At 47.7% G+C, this 18,744-nt stretch overlaps 1 protein-coding gene across 1 annotated transcript in view; it reads right to left on the bottom strand.

Annotated features, from left to right (window-relative positions):
* MIPEP (mitochondrial intermediate peptidase) overlaps positions 1–18,744 on the bottom strand; it is an 80,203-nt gene that overhangs the window by 10,272 nt on the left and 51,187 nt on the right. The window contains exons 18-19 of the mRNA XM_068984363.1: positions 5,849–5,970; positions 3,833–3,906 (exon numbers count right to left, since the gene is read on the bottom strand). Coding sequence (XP_068840464.1) covers positions 3,833–3,906; positions 5,849–5,970 — 196 coding nt within the window. The remainder of the gene's footprint in view (positions 1–3,832; positions 3,907–5,848; positions 5,971–18,744) is intronic.

The following is an 18,744-nucleotide window of genomic DNA, read 5'->3' as shown; positions in this document are numbered from 1 at the left end:
ACGGGGGGCAGGACCAAGGTCACAGGGTTCAGAGAGCAGCAGGGCAGGAGGCATGGAAAGGGAAGGATTTTTACCACGTTGGGTTTTTCTAGTCTTTTAAAGATAAAATCTGAACTTAGGAACAAAACAAGGGCCACTTACTCAAGACCTTTGGGTAACATGGAAGAAAGATAGAGCGGTCTGCGAGGGAGGACAGACCCTCCTGGGAGGAATTCACCTCTCTTCTCAGAGTGTGAGGCAGCGCCGCTCCGACCCCACCAGCCTCCTCAGGGGCACCAGGTACCACCTCACTTGCACGCTTATCTTCCTCCAAGAGAGCCGTTCAGTTTCTGAAGAGCTTGTGAGAGACACTGTTCACCACGGCACACCTGAAGCTTTCCAGTATGTTTTTGAAAATGACAAAATGAATATAGCATATATCATCATGGTTTTATTTTAAGCAAAAAGTAAGTTCTCTTATTACCAAGAAATGTGATGCTTAAACCAGAGAACATTGCGGGGTATGGAATGTGCAAAGATTGCAACTTTCCCCAGAATTCTTGGATTTGGTCAGGTGTTGGCATCTTGTGTTTAGTGGAGGATTAAGTAACTAAATATTCTGCTTAAAACATCCTCCTTATATGTGCTATGGATGTGTTTAAAACAAGATAAGGACATGACTTGAAGATTAGAAAGAAATGTTTTTTTTTTTTCCCTGCATATAGTAGCATCATTTTATTACAGCTGTACCAATGTTTTATATTGTAATTTAAAGTGAGAATCTGAGTATAAGTAAAAGGTGTAATTCATGTCATGGCAATAATATTTAGAGAGAGCTTCTTGGGACTCTAAAAGTGCTAATATGTGTCTTGCTGCTGCTGCTAAGTTGCTTCAGTCGTGTCCGACTCTGTGCGACCCCATAGACGGCAGCCCACCAGGCTCCCCCATCCCTGGGATTCTCCAGGCAAGAACACTGGAGTGGGTTGCCATTTTCTTCTCCAATGCATGAAAGTGAAAAGTGAAAGTGACGTCGCTCAGTCGTGTCCAACTCCTAGCAACCCCATGGACTATGGCCTACCAGGCTCCTCCATCCATGGGATTTTCCAGGCAAGAGTACTGGAGCTGGTTGCCATTGCCTTCTCTGTCAGACAAATATCTGATAGCATCAACAAAGCATCTGATAACTATGATACTTGTCATGGGCTTCATAGACAACCAACCCTTTTTCTTTTTAATTGAAGGATAACTGCTTTACAAAGTTGTGTTAGTTTCTGCTGTACAAGAATGTCAATCAGCTATAAGTATACATATATCCCTCCCTCTTAAGGCTCCCTCCGACCCTCCCATCCCACCCCTCTGGGTCATCACACAGCACCGAGCCGAGCTCCCCACCAGCCAGCTGTCTCATACGGGGCGTGTATGTGTGTCAATGTTACCCTCTCAATTTGTCCCCCTCGCCCTCCCCTCCTGTGTTCACAAGCCCATTCTCTGAGTGTGTGTTCGTTTCCTGCCCTGCAAATAAGCCACACTCTGCTTCCTTTAGGGAAGCTGACCATCTTGAGTAACTCAGTAAAGCACCGGAGCTGCTGCCTGCAGATCCACTTCTGGTTTACTGTGTAAGGACGTTCCCCCCTTCGAGGAAGGAAATGGCTTTTTAACTACGATTTTGTTTTCTTCAAGTGGCATTTAGAGTTTTGAGAGGGATTCTGTGGATTTACCCCGGGGCTCCTGGGCAGAGTTAGGAGAGAAGCCTGTGTGTGGAGATCCGTGCAGACCCTGCCCACCGAGTGAGTAACCTTAAAGCTCACCTGTGCCGTGTTTGTCACTCAGATCCCAAGCATGACGCAGGGAGTCCTGACTGACAAGCGGCTTGAGGCTCCTCTCAGTGCTCACTCTTAGGTGAGTCAGGAGGTTAATCAGTTGTTATTTGGTCACAGAGGTACACAACTTGAGAGTAAGGGCTCTGTTTCTTTACCTCCCACTAGGTAAGAGAACCCTTTACGTGTCCCTAGTAAGTAGTTAGAATAGACGAAGCACCTACGTGTTCACAGAAGAGTAAGACCAGCTAGACTGAGCTGTCCCTCCCAACTCTGACGTGTCCATCACTGCCCAAGGCTGTGAGCCACAGTCCAGGACGGTCCTGAGTTGGGGCTCAGGCTGGCCACGCACACACAGAAGAGGGGGTGCCCCTGATGGTCTTGTCCTACAAATCCCACCCTGTGGGGTGACAGCAAGCATCACACCCTCTGTTCATCTGCCAGGTAACTAAGTGTGTGGAGGAGTGGGTCTTGGGGGCTGGTATCAGGAAGATGTTAATGCCCGTGAGCAGAGCTAGCTGCAATCTGGATGCTCTATCTTCTCTAGTCTGAACCACAGGCCTGCTTTTCTCTTGTGAGTATGAGTTTCAGAGTGGAAAAATACTAAGGTTCCTGACACAAAAATGTTTCATATGAAGAACAGACTTGCTGGAGAGATGACACAGCAAGCTTAGAAGCAGAGGAGAAAAATACACCGAAAGAGGAAACTCTGAAAAGGATTTGGTATTCTCCTCTGGCTGGGGCCGTACGTGGGCTCATGTTTACAGGTGTGGGCGTGCAGACGTGGGGTCGGGAGGGGCACCTGAGTGCTGCCGCTGGGAGCTCTCGCCCAGGACCCGTCACAGCGGGCTGCCCGTCTCCACGGCCCGCCAACCAAGTGCGCACACGTTTACCTGAGTCCACACGAAATGTGCAGCCGGCTGTCCTGGGCTCTGAAGGCACAGGTTTGAGCCTGGCTCTGCTGTGCCCTGCCATGTGCAGGCTGGCCCTGAGCTGACCCCATCAGCGGGAGGGCAGAAGGAGCAGCCTCCTCAGGGGGCTGCTTAGGAGAGTCAGCCGTCAGCGCCTCATCACGAGGGTGCCCCGAGGTGATCCTGAGGGGAGGCCAGGGCTCACCCCGAAACAGGGCAGGGCTGGGCTGGCTGACCCACGTTACGCGCTTGCCGCGGCATCAGGCAGACCGAGCCTGGATGTGCGCACCTTCCCAGGAGGGCTGTGCACTCAGGGTTGCCTCCAGCGCCAGGCACGGCAGCAGCTCTCAGCCGCGGGGCCGGAATGGACACAGCCCTTCCTGTGAGGAGAGCCGTGCAGATCCAGGCAGCAGCTCTCAGCCATGGGGCTGGGATGGACACGGCCCTTCCCACGAGGACAGCAGTACAGACCCGGGCAGCAGACATCACCTCACCCCTCACTAGCAGGACTGCGGGGTTCAGCCTGAAGGCAGCACCGCCCCACTCAGGGCCTCCTCCTGCTGCACCATCAGAGGACCCGCCGTGGTGATGCCCACACCCCAAGACACCACCACCCACCTCTCCTTGAAATACCATGACAGTCTCTCCCATTCACAATTAGATTTTCATCCAAAACGCACAGGAAAACAAGCACTGTGCTATGTCACAGAACAGACTTAAGTAGGTTCTAATTTTGAAACAAGTAAAAAAAAACCCACCATGATGCCATGGAATTTCTAACAATGTATATAGCCGGGCGTTCATGAGAGAGAAGAAATGAGTTCTTTAGGCTACCCACTGTAACCCATCAAAAGCTAAGACAAGTTTTCTGAGAATTTGCAACAAGTTTCCGATTAACATGTTAGTAACATTTTGAGAGCTAAAGCTTGAAATTCTTTCCTCATCTAAGTCAGTCAGTCACTGCCTTGTCATCTGGGGACACAGTGAGACACCCTCGCAGCCACGTGCAAGGCTGAAGCATCCTCTCTTTAAAAGAAAAACCAAAATATGAACAGCTTTCATCACAGATGATGCAAAACACACACATAGCTCAAAAACCTTAGAGCGCGTCTCACTTTGGCTTACCTTGCAGCATAAGCATGGGCTCCCTGCCCCCACCGTGGGCCAGCATCTCCCGGCGATAGCGCTCCCCCGCCGCCCTGCAGAGACGGGGTTGTCAGCACACCTTCAGACACCCCACACACCCCCGAACCCCCAGATGAAGCCACCCTCCATCATCTTCTGGTTTCTAAACATCCGATTCCTATCTTCACCTTACTCTACAGAGACCAGCAGTGATACGTTCACTCTAAGAGGACAACTCTAGTTTTCACTTTGTTTGTAGCAAGCATGCGCTTTGTAGAAAGGATTGTGTGTTACATATCTCCTCCTCCATCATCTTTAGGATTACTTCAGTGAAGAGGAGAGATTTGAAACCATTTATTCCATTCTCTCAGCAAAGAACTGGAGATGGCACCCAGCAAACAGAAAAACAACAGTGACACAAGAATGAAGGCATAAAAACGTTCAGGAGAGGCCTTGGCGATGGTCAGAGACTGTGGGGACAGCAAAATAGGCAGACTGGAGGCGTTTTCACAGACAGAAATTCTCCAAGTTAGTGACACCTGAAAACAAGTTATTTAGTGCTGAAAGCGAAAGTGAAGTTGCAGTTGTGTTCGATTCTTTGCGACCCCATGGACTATAGCCTATCAGGCTCCTCCGTCCATGGAATTTTCCAGGCAAGAGTACTGGAGTGGGTTGCCATATCCTTCTCCAGGGGATCTTCCCGACCCAGGGATCGGACCGGGTCTCCTGCATTGCAGGCAGACGCTTTTACCATCTGAACACCAGGGAAGCCTACCTTTTGAAAAAGAAAATGCAACTCCTTTAATGCAAAATAACTAAAGTTAAGTAAATAATGCTTTCTTTCCACTATTTCTGGAGGCTCTTTATGTGGGTGATTTTGTGACTGTGGTTTCTAACCTGGACTGTTGCTAGCATTTCAGCATCAAAAACACACTGACATCAGATGCTAATCCTGGCTCCATCCTGAAGGGAGCGCTGGGGTGGCGTGTGCCCCAGACAGGACCATGGGCGGAGGCCAGGGACAGGCAGCTAGAGGCCCTCCTGCCCACGGCTGCCCCGGCCAGCCTCGGCTCTGCTGCCTGGCTTCCAGCCTGGAGACTTTTCAGAACAGGGACCAAAAAGGATCTTTTGATAGAGCTTAGACATTTTCTAGTCCAATGAGTATTTTTACTAGCTTACTTTTACATGTCCATAAAATTATAGCAACTGCATGTCTAGGCGAGAATGCGTACATAAACAAGGTACAAATGCTGGGGAACACATGTTCTTAAGGATATGTGGTTTTCTAGTAAAGTGTGATTCCTTTAAACAAGAGAGTATTTTGCCTATTTTATATAAATCTTCAGTAAAGAACTATAATCCCCAGAGTTGATTCATGGTATTCAATTTAGGCTTTAGAGCCTTTGAAAGTAATAAAATCTAAACAGCAGCCCAAATGTCCACGGAGGTACAGAGGGTGGGAGATGAAATAGCATGTGGGCACCGGGCTGTAAAACACTTAGAGACTCTATTACATCAGCTTCCACTGAGAACGACTATTAACTGAGAAAACTCAAGCCTTTGCCAAATGACATGAAGAGCTGAGGGGGGTGGGGTTGTGGGGAGTGAAGGTCTAGGGATCAGCAGACCTCATCTTGGTCTGGTTTGTTCACTGTGATGCCTTGAACAAATCGCAGGGCCCTTCTGAGCCTCTGTCTCCCCTCTGAGAACACTCTGTGCCACGGACGTGGGACTGATGTGTACCTGCTGGGGGCGTCTGAGGCCCCCGCCTTAGCCCCACCATCTGTGTGGCAAGGGGAAAGGACGCCCTGAGAGACTGCAAGCCCAGAGGGGAATTTGTGCTCTGCTTTCAAAGGATGCGCCTTCTCGGGACTTGTGAACTGGAACTGGCCTCTCTGGCCCCCCGGGAGGACGCCTGGCTCACAGTGGCCCAGTTTCCTGCAGGGTCCAGGTGAGTTCTGGGCACCTGGCCTCGGATGCAGGGGTGCGAGCCGTGAAACCCCCCAGGTCTGTTACCTGTTGAAAGGGTCTTGCCGGAAGCACTCTCTCCAGACCATGGACGCCACGGCCCTGGACATCAGGTAGGAGTAGTACTTGGCGCCATAACCCACCAGGTGGCTGAAGCGCAGCTGCCAGGCCTGCCGGACAGAAGAGACACAGGGAGGGTGAGCCTGCACACGTGTCCCTCCGTCTCCCCTGACAAAGCGGCCCTCACGCCAGCACCCTCCACGTCGTCACACTCGAAGCCGGGGAGCAAGTCCCCACCAGCCCGCAGGCTGGGGCTCGGCCCCCAGGACCCTGGAGCGAGACCAATCGTGGAGATGGGCCTCTGAAATGAGGCTGCTGGGGCGGCCCAAGGCCAACAGGGCTGGGTTACGTGGGTCACACAAGACGGGGAGACCAGGGAGGACAGGGCAGGAAGGCTATTGCCACGAGCCAAGCACAGGCCTCAGGAGGGCCGCCCTGACCCCGACTGCTCTATACAAGCTCACTGCCGCTGGACTCGGGTCAGACAGAAACAGAGAGAGGAGGCCCAGCCTCGTGGCAGGAGCGTTAGTCCCGAGCAGGACACGTCCACAATCCCGTCTGGGAGGCCCGCAGTGATGACAGTGACGCTGTCACCATCAGAAGAGCCTCCCCCGGTGAACTCCTGGCACGTGCTGTCTCTGGATGGGAGCTGAAAACAAGCTGCAGCGGCTGCCTGGCAGGAAGCGGGCTCGCCCCAAGGGGCGGCCCCCCGGCAGAGCCGCTGCTACCAGAGCCTGTCCTCAGAAGGCGCTTCTCTGAAACAAACCTGACCTGCAGGCGTAATCCTACTGTCTCCTCATGGATGCTTCAGCTGACAGGAGAGAAAAGAAAACTAAAGCCTATGTTTCTAAACTCAGGTCATCATTGTCTAATACATCCTTTCACACCCTGGAAAATAAAGTATGGAGTTTCACCATCACAATACATGTTTAACTAGATAAACAACTTCTCCCTAATCGACTAAGCTGCAAACAACAAACAGACAGCCCCTGGGGTCAGTGGCGTGGCCGACCTGAGGACACCCCGGCCCTCCCCGCGGCACGGGGCTCTGAGCGTGGCCCGTGAGCGCTACCACAGCTGGCCTGGTTTGGGTCACATGCAGAGCTGAAATTTCCCTAAGAACAAGGTCCGGGGGCACAGCAGGCACTCACCACTGTCTGTGAATGGTGGGGTGGACAGGACGCACACCTCACAGCTGTGTCACAGCGGTTCCTCACAGGCTGGACTCTGGACCGAGACCAGGAGGCCGGCGCCCAGGAACAACACCCGCCCCACAAGCAAGAGGGCGTCGCGGCACCAAGAACACATCAGGGCCTCAGGCTGACTCTGAGGCACAGCTGGTGTTTTTCTTCCTAAAGAACTCCTTGCCTGCACTATATGACAGTGGTTGTAAGACTGGCGGCCGGCTTTGGCACCAGAGGCCAGGTTTGGACTGTGTAAGCATCTGCATGGTGTCTCCTCATGTGCGATTCACTCTCCGTGAAGCCTCGCAGACTCAACAAGCCAGGGGCCAGCAGGACCGCGCAGGCTGGCGGAGGCCGGTGTGCCCCGCGCCCCCGCCATGAGCAGGGCTGAGGGACAGCAAGACCGCGAGCACTCATGCGCCAGCCCCATGCACAGCCCTCATCCTGGGCTGTCGGCCCCCTGCACGAGCAGCGCTTTGCCCGGGTTGTGTCCCGAGAGGCCCAGCCCTGGGTGTCCAGAGCATCCACCCAACCATGCGGGGACCAGGGGACCCCCGCCACACCTGCCTTCTCAGGTGAATATTCTCTATCAATGTGTGTACCTGTTTCCATGAAGTCATACAGACAAGTATTTCTAATAAAAAGTCCCCACTGACATTTTACCAAAACCTGTGAAACAGCAGTGCCAAACACACAGGGATTCTGTCTGGAATAAGGCGATTTTAGGAGAAACCCAGCCGCCATGGTGGATGCCCCCTGCAGGCCCCGTCCTCCATGGATGTTTGCGTGGGCCTCCACCCCGTGAGTGCGGGTAGGTCTGACCATCGGGACTCGGCAGAGGAAAGGGATGTCTGGGTGGGGGATTCGGGACCTGAGGGCCACGGGGTCCAACAGCTGACAGCAAGCAGGAAGTCAGCCTGCAAACATGAGAATTCTGCCAAGAACCCGGGTGGAGCAGGCAAGCCCCAGGTGAGACCTCCGCCTGGCCAACACCCCGACTGCCACCCCACCCACAGGAGCCGTGAGCTGGCTTAGCCACAAGTGCACAGTGACGTGTTGCATGGCAGTAGGAGACACACACCGGTATCTATTTGAGAACAGAGGGCTGGGCTTCCCTGCTGGCTCAGTGGTAAAGACTCTACCTGCCAACGTAGGGTACATGGGTTCAATCCCTGATCCGGGAAGACCCTGCGTGCCTTGGAGCAACGAAGCCCGAGCATAGACGCAGCAAGCCTGTGCTCTAGAGCGCCGGAGCCGCAACCGTGAGCCCAAGGGCCTGTGCTCCACAGTGAGAGGCCCGAGCTTCTCAACTGCAGGAGCCCCTGCTCGCCACAGCTAGGCAAAGCCCACACACAGCAACCGCAATCGTGTGGCCATAAATAAAGAAGAGTATCAGGAAAAGAAAAAGAATTAGAGCTGTGCTCGGAAGTATTAACAAGAGAAGCAAAATGAAAATTAAGAATGGAGACCAATGATGCTTATTAAAGTATATCCCTGTGTCTTCATGAAAATTTTTCGAGGAAGGTATTTTTACAAATATTTTATAATTTTTAATAATTATTATTTTTAACAGTTTCTACTTTATAGCAGACTCAAAAGCATAAGCGGGTCAAGGCCGTGGGCAGGCCCTGCCCAGCATCCCCGAGTCTGCCTTGACCAGCTGGCCCTGGCCTGCACCACTGCCCCCCGGGTCTCTGGTGACTCAGGGTGGCCGTGTGCCAGCAGTGGGTTTAAGTGCAGACCAGGTGCTTCAGAAGACAGTGGCTCACCCCCGAAACCTCTTTCCCTTCCTGCTCCCCTGGAAGAAGCAGGAGCCAGACCCACACCTGGGACTCAGGGAAGCCACAAGCGGAGGAGCCCCTGGCCCGACCTGCTTGCCTCTGCCTTCGGGCTTATCTCACTTCACACATTGTTGACCTAGGGGCTTTTGCAGAAACTAATGGCTGTGGCCCACGATCTGTTCTTTAAATGAATACTGAAAGACTCTGGTCAGTAAGTAGTTAAGTCACTGTCAGTTCAGTTCAGTTCAGTCGCTCAGTCATGTCCGACTCTTTGCAACCCCATGAATCGCAGCACACCAGGCCTCCCTGTCCATCACCATCTCCCGGAGTTCACTCAGACTCACGTCCATCGAGTCCGTGATGCCATCCAGCCATCTCATTCTCGGTCGTCCCCTTCTGCACCTGCCCCCAATCCTCCCAGCATGAGTCTTTTCCAATGAGTCAACTCTTCACATGAGGTGGCCAAAGTACTTGAATTTCAGCTTTAGCATCATTCCTTCCAAAGAAATCCCAGGGTTGATCTCCTTCAGAATGGACTGGTTGGATCTCCTTGCAGTCCAAGGGACTCTCAAGAGTCTTCTCCAACACCACAGTTCAAAAGCATCAATTCTTTGGAGCTCTGCCTTCTTCACAGTCCAACTCTCACATCCATACATGAGCACAGGAAAAACCGTAGCCTTGACTAGACAGACCTTAGCTGGCAAAGTAATGTCTCTGCTTTTGAGTATGCTATCTAGGTTGGTCATAACTTTTCTTCCGAGGAGTAAGCGTCTTTTAATTTCATGGCTGCACTCACCATCTGCAGTGATTTTGAAGCCCAGAAAAATAAAGTCTGACACTGTTTCCACTGTTTCCCCATTTATTTGCCATGAAGTGATGGGACCAGATGCCATGATCTTCGTTTTCTGAATGTTGAGCTTTAGGCCAACTTTTTCGCTCTGCTCTTTCACTTTCATCAAGAGGCTTTTAGTTCCTCTGCACTTTCTGCCATAAGGGTGGTGTCATCTGCATATCTGAGGTTATTGATATTTCTCCCGGCAATCTTAATTCCAGCTTGTGTTTCTTTCAGCGCAGCGTTTCTCATGATGTGCTCTGCATATAAGTTAAATAAGCAGGGTGACAATATACAGCCTTGACGTACTCCTTTTCCTACTTGGAACTAGTCTGTTGTTCCATGTCCAGTTCTAACTGTTGCTTCCTGACCTGCATACAGATTTCTCAAGAGGCAGGTCAGGTGGTCTGGTATTCCCATCTTTCAGAATTTTCCACAGTTTATTGTGATCCACACAGTCAAAGGCTTTGGCATAGTCAATAAAGCAGAAATAGATGTTCTGGGGGTTTGTTGCAGCAACTTCACCTGGAATCCAACTGACAGCACACAGGATGCAAAGCCCGGGGTCCTAATCCGAGCTCCCCACCCACCCTCTTGCCCCCCATTCCTCTGTACTGCCCGCTCCACATTTCTAACTATGGGACCTTCTGTGTTCCCAACACATGTGAAGATTACAGCCACCTGGACTTCAAATCCCACAGATCCTCAAACAGATCCCCATGCCATATTCCCAAGTTCAGACTAGACCCTACAACTCGTATATTAATTTCTATCCTGTTGGCTTCAACACATATCAAAGGATACCACTCAGCTATTTTTACAGCTAAAAAGGAGAGCCCCTGTGCAGGCTGACGTCAGAGCATTACACTACGAGTATGCCAGGGTGCTGACACTGCTGGCCCCCCGACGGCAGGTGGCGGGGGGGCCGCCTAGAGTTGACGGCTGTGAGAAGCTGACGCACAAGGACCCTACCCCAAGTGGAGCAGCGAGCTAGAATGTTGACACTGCTCTCCAGTATATAAAAACAAACCCTTCTCCATATTACCATAGAAGTCTGAATGATTTCCACAGTACCAGTATGAGAATTTATTAAGTTCTTAATGACAACTAGAAACCATTTTCTCTGCTAATGGTACAGTTATGGCTCATTTTAAGGAGACTGGACCCAGTCTTCTACGAAAAAAGTACTCCAAACTACCTAACCAAAATAATGATTCCATTGTCAATTCTATTTATACATAAATAGGGGGGGAAAGGATCTGCAACAAAAAAAAAGGTAAAACCCCACAGAAATACCAGTATGCATCTGTCAAAACCAACTCCATAAGCAGAACAAAGACGCAACCAATTCAGATGGAAATGTTCTTATCAGATGAAACATGGAAACATAATGGTGATCTAATTAATTGAGGTAATTTAGGTGAATCCCTAAAATTATGAAGATGTCAACAAACAGGTAAAAATGACTAATTAATGTACGGCCTACACACACACTGTCTGAATTTCTGAAGTGAAAACACAAAATGGAAAATGTTACTGATTTTCATTAACTTTTCCTGGGATCAGGCTGAGGTGCATGGGGGACTCAGGGCAGTTAACTCTCAGTCATGTGCTGTTCCTGAAACCTGTGAAATCTGGTGTCCACACAGGAAACTCTTCACTTAACTGGCTCCTGCCTATCAGACCACTAACTTTACATGATCTGTACCCAACGGCCTTGGTGTGAATAATTGCTGCTTTGCAAACTTACTTAATTCGCACAGTGAATGATCCCTTCGGATCATATTAAAAGTGCCTGCTATAACTTCATTTGTAGACCGCAGCAGGCTGCAGTGGATATGTGTCTAACTAAGAGTGACGAGATGAGACCCGATTTCTACAGAGGTGAGAACACCCTCCCCATCCCCGTCCTGCCATGCACAACTGGGGGTCCCCGCCCCCACCCCAAGGGGGCCTGTTCCGGAAGTGCAGCATAGGGCTCACGATGCCACATCACCTGCAGCAGGCCGGTCCCTTCATTCATTCTGTACAGAGGAACTGACACGTAACACACGTGACCGAGCCCCTGAAACTGCGAGGGCTGCCTGCTTTCAATCGCCCTGTCATCAGTCTTCCCTGATGATCTCGTCTGAAGAATCTCCAACATTCCTGATGTAACAGCTTTTAGCAATTTCTTACCAAAAAAAAAAAAAAAAATCCTGCTGTATTTATGCTTGAAACGTATGGAAACCCTGGGCAATGCCCAACAGTGCATATTACTGCAACTCAAAACAAGTGCTGCATAAAAAGTCAGCACCTAAGCATTATTGGAACTCTTCACATAAAAGTCCTCAGGTACCATCACTTCACAAGGTAGTAACAACAGGAGCCCTGCGAGGCGGCTTCTCAGCTCCGGGGTTTGAAGGTCAAGGTGTGATCTCGCGAAGGTTGGGTGTGAGCAGTGGCTTCTTGAAGGCTGAAAAGAACTGATGTCCTCTTATTTCTTTCTAAATCTCTTCTCTAAACTCAGCCGTGGCTAGATATTATTCTCCAGAATCTTATGTATTTATTTATTCACTTTAACTTATTCTGTACAGAACTGGTTCGACTTTTTGAAAGATACAGTAAGTTTAAGAAGGACAATGAGTTAGAAAAAGTGTGAGATCAATGTAAACTACTATCTGATTTATAGACCTCCACTGTGCTCATGTAAAGGACTGAGCCACATGAAGGGCTGTTTATACTACACACTGGCTTAAGTGGAAAAATGTTATTGCTGAAGTTGTGTAAATCATTTCAAATATTGTTTGATTTTATGCTTTTTAGCTTTTAAGTGTCTGAATTTTCTAAATGTTCTGAGAAAGTCTGGTTCACTTTCACTCTCCATAAATCAGCAAGCATTTCTAAGCTTCCCTGAGACTCTGAAAACACACACACACGTGAAGAGAAGGATCTGAAGGGCGAGTGTATTAAATAGAGCTTGCAGCACGGTGCTCAATTCCACAATTACTAACTGTACACACTACAAACCGAAAGTAAGCAACTCCATGGTAAACTCCTCTCACACACAATAACCTGGTTGGGGATGCAGGTTCTCAGGGCAGACCCGCCATCACAGTGTGGAGCATGTGGCTGTGGGCACTGTCACGGGACGCGGGAGGCCTGGCCCACGGCCATCCTTCTGGTCAGGGGTCAGCCTCAGCATCCTGACCACAGGCAGGGGTGTCCATCTCCTTTAATGTATGAACCTGACTCTCCTGCTGCAGCCGCCCCACATGCAGAGATGAAATCCCCCTTCGGTAACCACATGAGACACTGATGAGAACACTACTGCTTAAGGCTCACTGTGCTCTCACCAGGCACTGGGCTGCATGCTTCCACACACGTGATCTCACTTGGTCCTCACGATGACCACTCAAGTCAGCGCTCACGTTACAGAGCAGTGTCCAAGTCTTGAGCATCTGCTGCACCACCACCACGTGGGGTGACCTCGCCTGCCCCGTTCCCCGAACTCCAGCTGCCTTGCCTGGGTCGACACCTCACTCCTCACTCCTGCCTTCATGGTTGGAATACATGCCTCCTGACCCGGGAACAGCCTCTCAAACACACATACAGGCTCGCTCTCAAATCCAGCCAGAAATATTCCACTGAAACCGTGGACACAACCAGGGTGTTCAACGTCTCCAGTGTTATTTGGCGTGATTTTATAAGTTCAAGCCACTTAATCTACAAATTCAATGCAATTCCTGTCTAATTACCAATGGCATTTTTCACAGAACCAGAACAACAACAACAACAACAACAACAACAACAAAAGTCAAAATTTGTTAAGGACACACAAAAGACACTGAACAGCCAAAGCAATCTGGAAAAAGAAAAATAGACCTGGAGGAATCAGATTTCCTGACTTCAGACTATACTACAAAGCTAGAGTCATCAGCTGGTACAAAAACAGAAATACAGATCAACGGAACAGGACAGAAGGACCCGGAAATAATCCCAAGCACCAACAGTCAATTAATCCATGACCAAGGAGGCAAGACTACACAATGCTGGAAAGACAGTCTCTTCAACAAATAGTACTGGGAAAAGTGGACAGCCACATGTAGAAAAATGAAATGAGATCATTCCTTCACTCCATACACAAGAATAAGCTCAAAACAGATTAAATACCTAAACACAAGAGTGGACACTATACAACTCCTAGAGGAAAACACAGAAAGAACACTCTGACATAAAATAACAGCAACATCTTTTTTTGATCCATCTCCCGGAATAATGGAAATAAAAACAAAAATAAATGGGACCTACTCAAACTCAAAAGTTTTTGCATAGTAAAGGAAACAATAAACAAAACAAAAAAGACAACCACAAATTGGGAAAAATATTTGCCAATTTATGTGACTAATAAGGGACTATTCTCCAAAATTTACAAATAGCTCAAGACACTTAACAGCATCAAAAACAAACAAAACCCACTCAAAAAAAAAAAATGAGCACAAGTCCTAAACAGACATTTCTCCTAAGAAGACATACAAATGACCAAGAGGCACATGAAAAGATGTTCGACATCAATGATTATTAGAGAAATGCAAATAAAAACTATGAGATATTGCCTCACACCAGCCAGAATGGCCATCATCAAAAACTGCACAAACAACAAATACTGGAGAGGGCGTGGAAAGAAGGGAACACCCTATACTGCCGGTGGGAATGTAAACTGGTGCAGCCCCTGGAGAGAGCAGTAAGGAGGTTCCGTTAAAAAAACTAAAAACAGACCTCCCACATGCCCCTGCAGTCCCACTCCTGGGCATATATCCGGAGAAAAACACGATCCAAAAGGATACGTGCACTCCAGTGTTCACTGCGGCACTGTTTACAACAGCCAAGACGTGGAAGCAACCTAAATGTCCATCAGCAGAGGGACGGATAAAAATGTGGTATACGTATGCAATGGAATACTACTCAGCCATAAAAAAAAGTGAAATAATGCCATTTGCAGCAACATGGATGGACCCAGAGATCATCATACTGAGTGAAGTCAGAGGAGAACTAGCTTATGACATCCCTTATATACAGAATCCAAAAAGAAATGATACAAATGAACTTACTTACAAAACTAAAATAGACTCACAGACTTAGAGAACCAACTTATAGTTACAGGGAAGGACGGGAAGAGGAAGGGATAGTTGGGGAGTCTGGAAAGGTCACGTACAGACTGCTATATTGAAAGTGAATAATCAACAAAGACCTCCTGTACAGCACATGGAACTCTGCTCAACATTATGTGGCAGCCTGGTTGGGAGAGAGGTATGGGGGAGAATGGGTACATGTGTATGTACACCTAAGTCCCTTTGCGGTCCACCTGAAACTATTGACAACATTGACTGGCTCTACCCCAATACAAAATAAAAAATTTAAAAAGTTCAAGCCACTGGACCAGTGAAGGACACGAAGGTCACAGAAATGTTGAAAAGGGACAGCAAAAATATGACTTACATATGTTGTGAGGTTTCATACACATGTGTAAGTATGTATTTATACATAAGAGAGTGGTATCTGGAAACCTTTACGATCCCGTGAACATGCATCAAGGACAGCAGGACCTTCATGAAGAATGTCAGCCACAACATCAACACACTGAAGTGCCCCCGATAAAGAGCTAGAAAAGGGGGGAAGGCGCAGTAAGAGCGCCCCTCACCAGAGCAAGAAAAAAGCCCAGACAACAACAGGAGGACAGAAACAAGATGCCTGAGGCGCTTCTGACAGGAAGACCATCAGCAAAGACGGTGTGACAGGAACAGGCAGATCCACGGAGGAAAAGTCGAGCAAGGCACCTATGTATAAAAACAGAAAAAAACAATAAAAAAACCCACAAAAGACAAAAACCCTCACAAATGATTATCCAGCCTTGGCAGGAGCCCTGAAAAGGAAACTCAGACACAAATCTTAGCATCTCGCAAAGCAGACCTTTTCAAATCAGAGGGGCAAGTCGGTTTTTAAAAAACCAGTTAGAAAAAGTAAAGTTGGTTTCAAATCTGGAGACTCACACCACCGGAAACTTAGACAGACAACGATTTAAAAGTAACAAACAAGACCGCGGAGGTGCTAGAAGGAAATACGTGGAGGACCAAGGATGAGAAGTGCCTCTACATCTGTGGAAAGAGGTTCCACCCTCCAGCGCCCCCGGACAGGCCCAGGCAGGGGAGACCGCCTGCAAACCCTCCACACCTTTCGGTTTCTGGTTACATGCACTGATGACATCCTCAAATGTAGTTAAGATGCAAGTTTGGCATCAACTAACCTAACTCAGCCAGAGGCTTCTTACAGGGCTGGTGCTACCCCCAAGACCCCAGGGCCAGGTAAAAGGCCACCGGAACAGACCTCGGGATCCCAAGCTCCCTGCGTCCTGCCCACGGTCACCATGGAGGAGAATCCACTCGGACAATCACCAGGGCGGAAGCTTCTGGAAACATAAACATCCTCAAATCTAAAAGACACATGTATCGTTTAAACAGAGTCTATCTGGTGAAGAAGAAATGAGTATCCTGGGTTTTTATTTCACTTGACCTAGCCTTTGTGAATCTGCAGTCAAAAAAATTTTTTTTCTAAAGCATCGTACTATTCATGAAAACCAAGATGAGAATGAAAGTTGGTGACTTGGCGCCAAGGACTATGTTATAAAAACAACCGGGCAAGTCATATGACTTCCTCGTGTTTTAGATCAGTGAACTCTAGAGCTGCAGCTGTCCCACAAGCTGAAACCATATAAATTTTTAGCAACTGAGTCAATCTTGAGATTAAAGTTTCAATTTATAACACTTCTGTGTTTTAGTTACAAAGTCATAAATAAATCTAGCATGACAGAGAAGGTAAATATTTTCTCAGTTGTTTATGCAACAAAAGAGGAAAGGAATTTAACATGCAATTAACCACTTAGGTTTTTCTAGATAGGCACCATATGGTCTTTGTATTGAAGAGAAAAAAAATAAATATTGTTCTGATTAATCTAACGTGCTTAGCAACGTCAAGTAGGCCAAACTATGCCACCTGGGCATGCCTTCACCTCCCAGGAGACTGTTCTCGTTTGTTCAAGAGCCAAGGCATAAGAATAGGAGGAAACACGACTACTTCCCCAGGGAAGAAACTAAACAGGAGAAAGGAGGATTTCTAGCAAATGGTTGAAGCTAGATTCTCTGGAAAGGGACTGACGAATTTTTAACCACCCTGGGGTCTAGTTCTACTGTTTTAATAGACAGTATTTTTTTTTTTTTAACACGCTGAAAGAAAGAAACCTTTATGCCATTCCCTGAGCCAACATCTGAGTGTGAGGGAAGAAGAGCCAAGGTCAGAAGCAGACCTCAGATTTATATTTAAAAGCTCCCACCTAATCAAGCTCTCTCACCAGGCTTCCTTTAAAAATAACTGATCAGAAAATATCTGCCATTTTAATCTAGATGGTAGAAATCGTTTAATAGACACATTTCCTTATCTTAGTGTTTTATCAGTTAATTTAAAATTAGACCTTTTCAAATAAAACCACCAACGCTGGACGCCACATAAAGTCAGTAAGCTATGATATGATTTTATACAAAGTGAACTAAACTTGTGATATCTGTGATGAAAACCTCTGAAAGATATATTTAAAAGTAAAGCTATAAAAACCTAATTCTTCATCTGCTTGAATGCACAAATGTCAGATACCTACATGGATTTCTATACTTCAGTTCAGTTCAGATCAGTCACTCAGTCATGTCCGACTCTTTGCAACTCCATGGAATGCAATACGGCAGGACTCTCTATCCATCACCAACTCCTGGAGTTTACTCAAACTCATGTCCCTCTAGGCGGTGATGCCATCCAACCATCTCATCCTCTGATGTCCCCTTCTCCTCCTGCTTTCAATCTCTCCCAGCATCAGGGTCTTTCCAACAAGTCAGTTCTTTGCATCAGGTGGCCAAAGTATTGGAATTTCAGCTTCAACATCAGTCCTTCCAATGACTATTCAGGACCAATTTCCTTTAGGATGGACTGGCTGGATCTCCTTGCAGTCCAAGGGACTCTCAAGAGTCTTCTCCAACAACACAGTTCAAAAGCATCAATTCTTCGGCACTCAGTTTTCCTTATAGTTCAACTCTCAAATCCATACATGACTACTGAAAAAGCTATAGCTCTGACTAGACGGACTTTTTTGGCAAAGAAATGTCTCTGCTTTTTAATATGCTGTCTAGCTTGGTCATAACTTTTCTTCCAAGGAACAAGCATCTTTTCATTTCATGGCTGCAGTCACCATCTACAGTGATTTTGGAGCTCCCCAAAATAAACTCTCTCTCTGTTTACACTGTTTCCCCAACTACTTGCCATAAAGTGATGGGACTGGATGCCATGATCTTAGTCTTCTGAATGTTGAGTTTTAAGCCAACTCTTTCACTCTCTTCTTTCACTTTCATCAAGAGGCTCTTTAGTTCTTCACTTTCTGCCCTAAGTGTGGTGTCATCTGCATATCTGAGGTTATTGATATTTCTCCCGCCAATCTTGATTTCATCTTGTGCTTCATCCAGTCCAGCATTTCTCATCATGCACTCTGTATATAAGTTAAATAAGCAGGGTGACAATATACAGCCTTGTACTCCTTTCCTGATTTGGAACCAGTCTGTTGTTCCATGTTCAGTTCTAACTGTTGCTTCTTGACCTGCATACAGATTCTCAGGACGCAGGTTGGGTGGTCCAGTATTCCCATCTCTTTAAGAATTTCCCACAGTTTGTTGTGATCCACACAGTCAAAGGCTTTGGTATAGTCAATAAAACAGAAGTAGATGTTTTTCTGGAACTCTCTTGCTTTTTCTATGATCCAATGGATGTTGGCAATTTGATCTCTGATTCCTTTGCCTTTTCTAAATCTGCTTGAACACCTGGAATTTCACAGTTCATGTACTGTTGAAGCATGGCTTGGAGAATTTTGAGCATTAATTTGTTAGCGTGTGAGACAAGTGCAATTGTGTGGTAGTTTGAGCATTCTTTGGCATTGCCTTTCTTTGGGATTGGAATGAAAACTGACTTTTTCCAGTCCTGTGGCCACTGCTGAGTTTTCCAAATTTGCTGGCATAT

Source organism: Capricornis sumatraensis, chromosome 12 (genome assembly GCF_032405125.1).
Source record: "Capricornis sumatraensis isolate serow.1 chromosome 12, serow.2, whole genome shotgun sequence".
Taxonomy (NCBI): domain Eukaryota; kingdom Metazoa; phylum Chordata; class Mammalia; order Artiodactyla; family Bovidae; genus Capricornis; species Capricornis sumatraensis.
This window is presented reverse-complemented; position numbering and strand designations above follow the sequence as displayed.